General features: G+C 50.0%; 1 protein-coding gene across 1 annotated transcript in view; it reads right to left on the bottom strand.

Moving 5' to 3' along the window:
* LOC101358692 (E3 ubiquitin-protein ligase TRIM17) overlaps positions 1 to 6,493 on the bottom strand; it is a 13,205-nt gene extending 6,712 nt beyond the window's left edge. The window contains exons 1-3 of the mRNA XM_004384826.1: positions 6,065 to 6,493; positions 3,988 to 4,083; positions 70 to 300 (exon numbers count right to left, since the gene is read on the bottom strand). Of these exons, the coding sequence (XP_004384883.1) occupies positions 70 to 300; positions 3,988 to 4,083; positions 6,065 to 6,493 (756 nt within the window). The remainder of the gene's footprint in view (positions 1 to 69; positions 301 to 3,987; positions 4,084 to 6,064) is intronic.
* Positions 6,494 to 7,017: the final 524 nt, after the last annotated feature.

Below are 7,017 nucleotides of genomic sequence, written 5' to 3'. Positions count from 1 at the left end.
TCCCCTCCGGGGCACCGCCCCTCCCCTCCGGGGCACCGCCCCCTCCCCTCCGGGGCACCGCCCCCTCACCTGCACCATCTGCAGCGCTGAATGCTCCCTCTTGTCCTCCAGCTCCAGGAGCAGCATCTCCAAGGAGGAGCTCTGCTGGACCAGAACGGCCTTGTTCTCGCGCAGCTTCTCCACCGTCTCCTCCTCCTCCTTCTTCAGGGTCTGGAGAAGGCGCTTCTCCTCCTCAGCCAGGAAGATGCACATCTTCTCAAACTCCATCGCTATGCGGTCTCTCCGGCTCTTCACCTCCTCCTGGTGAGACAGGGGCGGTGTCACCCCACCTCCACGTGCGTGCGCCTAGGCGGGCCGCCTTCCGCTCCTTTCCTAATGGCTGCGGCTGGGCAGGGCCTGTTCTTGGAGGGGCCGGTCCAGGAGTCGCCGGCGCACGTTCACCTGCACCCCCCTGTGCAAACCTGGCCAGGGCTGGGGGTTTAAATTTGCAACCAGGGGTAAGGCAGAGGTCTCCCAAGAGTCCCCCAACACTGTCATTGTGGTGTAACCTACTGGGTAACCCCAAACCACAAACGTCCAGAGTTTTTGTCCCCTGGAGCAAGCATTCCTTGCGTTGGAGAGAGGAGGAAGCCTGGGATGGCATCTCTCCTCAAAAGCAGGAAACATGAAGTGAAAACTAGAAATAAAATCTTGGGTCAGTGTAGCAAAGACACATGGGCTAGAGGCAAAGACCAGAAGCCCCAAAAGTTCAATGTAGAGAATCACTCCCTGGAGTCCAGGGCCATTCCCTCTCCTTCCTGGGTGTCACCTCGGCTCTTCCTCAGGACTCACTAGGGAGCAGCCAGGAGAAGCTGCTGCCCTGGACGCTTCCACACGCACAGCTGTCGTGAGCCCTGCTTTCCACAAGGGTCCCCAGAAGCATAAGGAGGAGAAGGGGCCAGAGGAGTGGAGAAGGTGGGGGGTGGGCACGGGCAGAAGGCCACTCGCCCCCAAGGGTACTGCGTGAGTAGCTGTCATGGACTAAATCGTGTCCCCCACAGAGATATGCTGAAGTCCTAACCCCTGTACCTGTGAATGTGACCCTGTTCGGGGAAAGAGAGTCAGCCCTGGTGGCGCGGTGATTAAGGGCTATGGCTGCTAACCAAAAGGTCGGCAGTTTGAGTCCACCAGCCCCGCCTCAGAAACCCTATGGGGCAGTTCTACTCTGTCCTGTAGGGTTGCTATGAGTCAGAATCAACTCGACAGTAACGGGTTCGGTTTGATCTTTTTTTTCCTTTGAAGATATTACCAGTTAAATCCTACTGAAGTGGGGTGGGTCCCAATCATAATCCCTTCTGAGTGGTGTCTTATAAAGGACAGAGCAGACATGGAGAGAGGGTCACACACACGGGGGAAGACGCTGCGTGAGGATCCATCTACAAGCCAAGGAACACCCAGAAACACCCACCACTACCAGGCATGGAAGGAGACAAGGAAAGACCTTCCCCTAGAGAGAAGGCTAGGCCCTGCAGCCACCCTGAATTTGGACTTCTGGCCTCCAGGGCTGTGAGAAAATAAATCCCTGTTCTTTAAAGCCACTCACTTTATGGTATTTTGTGACGGCAGCCCTAGGAAACTAATATAGTAGCAAAATCCTGAAAACGATAACTGGATATCCATCTGCAAAAAACTGAAACAAGACCCATACCTCACAGCATGCACAAAAACTAACTCAAAATTGATCAAAGACTTAAATATAAAATCGAAAACAATAAAGATCATGGAAGAAAAAATAGGGACAACTCTAGGAATCCTAATACATGGCATAAACACAATACGAACCTTAAGTAACAATGCACAAACTCCGGAAGAGAAACTAGATAACTTGGAGCTCCTAAAAATCAAACACTTATGCTCATCAAAAGACTTCACCAAAAGAATAAAAAGACAACCTATAGACTGAGAAAAAAAATTTGGCTACGACAAATCCGATCAGCGTCTAATCTCTCAAATCTACAAGATACTGCAAAACCTCAACAACAAAAAGACAAACAACCCAGCTAAAAAATGGGCAAAGGATATCAACAGGCACTTTGCCAAAGAAGATATTCAGGTGGCTAACAGACACCTGAAGAAATGCTCACGATCATTAGCCATTAGAGAGATGCAGATCAAAACTACAATGAGATATCATCTCACCCCAACAAGGCTAGCATTAATCGAAAAAAAAAAAAAATCAATGCTGGAGAGGCTGTGGAGAGACTGGAACACTTATACCATTGATGGGAATGTAAAATGGTACAACCACTTTGGAAATCGATTTGGCGCTTCCTTAAAAAGCTAGAAATAGAAGTACCATACGATCCAGCTATCCCGCTCCTTGGAATATATCCTAGAGAAATAAGAGCCATCACACGAATAGATATATGCACACCCACATTCATTGCAACACTGTTCACAATAGCAAAAAGATGGAAACAGCCTAGATGCCTATCAACGGACGAATGGGTAACAAATTATGGCATATCCACACAGTGGAATACTACGCAACGAGAAAGAACAACGATGAAGCTGTGAAACATCTTATAACATGGAGGAAGCTGGAGGTCATTATGCTGAGTGAATTTAGTCAGTCACAGAAGGACAAATATTGTATACGACCACTATTATAAGAACTCAAGAAAAGGTTTAAACACAGAAGAAAACATTCTTTGATGGTTACGAGGGTGGGGAGGGAGGGTGAGGGTTATTGTTATTTACTAACTAGATAGTAGATAACAATTATCTTAGGCAGAGGGAAGGACAGCACACACTACAGGGGAAGTCAGCACAACTGGGCTAAACCAAAGCTAAGAAGTTTCCTGAACACAATCAAACACTTTGAGGGATAGAGTAGCAGGGGTAGGGATCTGGAGACCATGCTTTCAGGGGACATCTAGGTCAACTGCCATAACAAACCTTATTAAGAAAATGTTCTGCATCCTACTTTGGTGAGTGGCATCTGGGGCCTTAAAAGCTGGCGAGCGGCTATCTAAGATGCATCAATTGTTCCCAACCACCTGGAGTAAAGGACAATGAAGAACACCAAAGACACAAGGAAAGTATGAGCCCAAGAGACAGAAAGGGCCACATAAACCAGAGACTTCATCAGCTTGAGACCAGAAGGACTAGATGGTGCCCAGCTACCACCAATGACCGCCCTGACAGGGAACACAACAGAGAGTCCCGGATGGAGCAGGAGAAAGGTGGGTTGCAGAACTCAGATTCTAGTAAGAAGACCAGACTTAATGGTCTGACTGAGACTGGAGGAACCCCAGAAAGCATGGCCCCCGGATTCTCTATCAGCCCAGAACTAAAAAAATTTCCGAGGCCAACTCTTCAGACAGGGTTGGACTGGACTGTGGGACATAACGTGATGCTCGTGAGGAGTGTGCCTCTTAGCGCAAGTGGATACAAGAGACTAAACGGGCAGCTTCTGTCCGGAGGTGAGATGGGAGGCAGAGAGGGTTAGGAGCTGGTTGAATGGACGTGGGGAATCGGGTGGAAAGGAGGAGTGTGCTGTCACAATATGAGGAGAGCAATTAGGGTCACATAACACTATGTATAAATTTTTGTATGGGAGACTAACTTGAAATGTAAACTTCATTTAAACTACAAAAATTAAAAAATTAAAAGAAAAAAAATCCTGAAAACAGCAGAGCCTGTTAAATGTTTTTAAAATGGTCTTTCTGGGTTGAGCATTGGGTTTGGATCAACTTTCTGAGGTTCCATTTTTTCATCCAGAAACAGTAATTCCCACCTCAAGGGTAGGGATCTTTGTGACAACTGAGATGGTGTGACCTTGTGCAAAGTCTAAGGGCTGCGTGGACACCAGGCCTGGCGGGTGCTCTGGTGTCTTGCAGACCCTGCCCACAGGGTGGTGGAGGAGACACTCCCCCTCTTTGACCTGGTCAGAACGAGTCTTCCTGCCCTCTCAGCGGCTAAGGGCCCAGTGGGGCTGACACCTACCTGCCATTCTTTCACTGTTCGGTCTTGTCGGGCCAGCGCTGCCTCAGTCTTCATCATCTCCTCTCTCAGGTACTCTATGTTTTCTTCCAGCTTCACCTAGAGGACACACAGACGGTAGCGTGTGACGATAGTGGATCTATTCCCCCCGCCCCAAATCTGTACTGTACTCTTCTGCAGCTGCATCCCCCTCAAGACCATCCTAAGGGGGTCCCCTAGAAGGTGAGGACGTGGTGGCCAGGAGCCTGGGGCCAACAGCTGCGAGCTCTCTGTGAAGAGATGAGCTCTCCAGTGAGACAGGCCAGCAGATGCCGGAGATCAGCTCCTCCACATTCAGGAATTTCCCAGCCACCCTGGCCATGGACGTGGCATAGAAAGGAACTGATCTGAAACATCTCCCCATGTCGAGGGTAAGGCGAACAGAATCTTTTTAGCTCTGGTCAATTCACATGCTGCAAAGTGTGGGAAGAGTCTGGACCTCCAGGCCCTGCTTCCTCCCTTTCCTCTGCCTTCTACTTGACCCCCTCAGGCCGATTGACCTCCCAGAGGAGTCCTGACCCTCATCCAGACCACGGGAGCCCGTGACAACCTCAAACTCTGCATCTATCAGGGAAAAGTCCAGGGGTCCAGCATCTTCTATTTCAATGGTTCTTCAGGTGAGGTCCCCAGACCAACAGTAAGGCATCGTTTCTGACTCATAGTGACCCTATAGGACAGAGTAGAACTGCCCCATAGGGCTTCCAAGGAGCAGCTGGTGGATTTGAACGGCCGACCTTTTGGTCAGCAGCTGTAGCTCTTAACCACTGAACCATCAGGTTTCCAAGAACTTCTCAGAAACACAAATTCTTGGACCCCCATCCAGCCCTGCTGAATCCGAAACTCCGGAGGTGGGTCCAGCGATCTTGCTTTCCCAAAACCTTGGTGGCACTAAAGCACTGTACTATTTAAAGGCAGTTGGTTTCTCAGGGGAGTACTATCATTATCATTGTTTTCCAAGCACCCATAGAGTCTCACGGAGTCCTTGGGTGGTGCAAACATCAGTAGGCTTGGCTGCTAAAGGTTGGAAGGTCAGGTCCACCCAGAGGTGCCTCAGAAGAAGGGCCTGGTGATCTACTTCTGAAAAATCAGCCATTAAAACCCTATGGAGCACGTGATTTTTTTTATAGCAATGACATGCCAGTTGTGCATTAAGCGAATGAAAAGAAACTACCTTCCCCCAGGAGGCTGCCAGTTTAAGATGCCCCTGGTTCCAAAGGTGGGTAGAACATGGACAAGGACAGTCAAGACCCCAAGTGGGAGAATGGGATAAGCCAGAGGGTGCTGTGTTTGGGAGGCAGGATGAGGGCAAAGGCTTCCTACAGACCAGAGTGCTTCCAGGCCATTCCGTGTGTCCCTATTCTGAAGTGCGGCCCGGTCTGCTCCCCACCTGGTGACGCCACTCACTTTATGTCACTTGATGTTGGAATGGTCTCTGTCGAGCCTCCGCACATGTTTATGACCGCTCCGTGTGTTATGGATTGAATCGTGTCCCTCCAAAATATGTGTTGGAATCTTAACTGCTACACCTGTGCTGTGATCCTGTTTGGAAATAGGGGTTCTCTTTTGTGATGCTAATGAGGCCCGTGTAGGATGGAGCCTAAGCTCAATCACGTTTGAGTTATAAAAAAGACCAGAACGGATGCACGTGCACGCATGCACACAGGAAGACAGACGCCTTGGGAGGCTCATCTACAAGCCAAGAAACTTGAAGGAATCAGGGAATGCCCGGGGCTGCTGCCCAGGAATCAACAAGGCTGACACCTGTTTTAGACTTTTTGCCTCCAGAACTGTGAGCAAACAATGTTTCTTTAAAGCCATCCACTTGTGGTATTGGTGTAATAGCTCACTAGGTAGCCAAGACAACTGGAGGCAGGCTCCCTTGCCAACCTGGCCACCCACCTGGTTGTGTCCTGGGAGCAGGAGAAAACTTCCACTGTGTTGGCCCCTGGGGGTCTATTTGTCACAGCAGTAGCTAGCCTGCCCTCACTGACACACGCCCCTCTCCTCCCAGCATCCCCTGGCCCTCTGGGGTGCAGCCCACCTTGTAATCCTGGATGGCCTCATCGATAGGGAACACAGTGTGGGGGCGGTGTTCTCGGGACTCTCTGCAGATGACGCAGATCGGGCTCTGGTCCTCCTGGCAGAACAGTTTCAGCAGTTCCTGGTGCGTCTGACACAGGTCTCTCTTCTGGAGGCCGGGGTGCTGGCGGGCCATCTCGGCCACTTTGGTCAACAGGCGGTTGGGCCGGAGGTTCCTCTGTGGGGACATCTCCCTGCACTCAGGACAGGGGAAGGAGCCTCTCCTCTTCCTTCTCCCTTTCTTCCGTCTCCCCTTCTCCCAGCTCATCTGGATGCATTCTCGGCAGAAGTTGTGCCCACAAGCGGTCATCACCGGGTCTGTGAAGTAGTCCAGGCAGATGGAGCAAGTGGCCTCCTCTTGCAGCTTTCTGGTAAGTTCCACAGCGTCCATGGCTCCTGGGCAAGAAACCAGGTGAGCTGTGGGGCGTTAAGTACCTCCCAGAGAAGCCTGAGGTGAGCAGTTTCCCCTCAAACGTCCAAGCGACCCCCCACAGAGCTCCGTGGCTTTATCCCAGGTGAAAAATAGGAATTCATGTGTGTCATTTTAGCTTCTTCAGTCAGAGGCACAAATGCCTTCCAAGAAATCCCCACAGAACAAAGGAAAACAAAAACTCTTCCATTGGGGAGTGAGGTGTGAGTAGGAGAAAAGACACACACAGACACACACTCCAACATATACACACACACAGCATATGGGGGCTGACCTTAGCCATGGAGATAAAAATCCTTTCCCTCCCTGCTTCAGAGGGCTGTTGGTAAGGCCAAATTAGATAATAGATTTGGGAAAATAATTTTTAAACCACAAGCACTATACACATTCTTTGCTTTCTACAATTACCTATAGCGATGGTGCCCGTCAGTTTCTCAGACATTCTGAGCATTCAATGTAAGGTCTCTCACTTCTCGGTAACTGTA

The sequence above is a fragment of the Trichechus manatus genome, unplaced genomic scaffold (assembly GCF_000243295.1).
Source record: "Trichechus manatus latirostris isolate Lorelei unplaced genomic scaffold, TriManLat1.0 scaffold00128, whole genome shotgun sequence".
NCBI lineage: Eukaryota > Metazoa > Chordata > Mammalia > Sirenia > Trichechidae > Trichechus > Trichechus manatus.
This window is presented reverse-complemented; position numbering and strand designations above follow the sequence as displayed.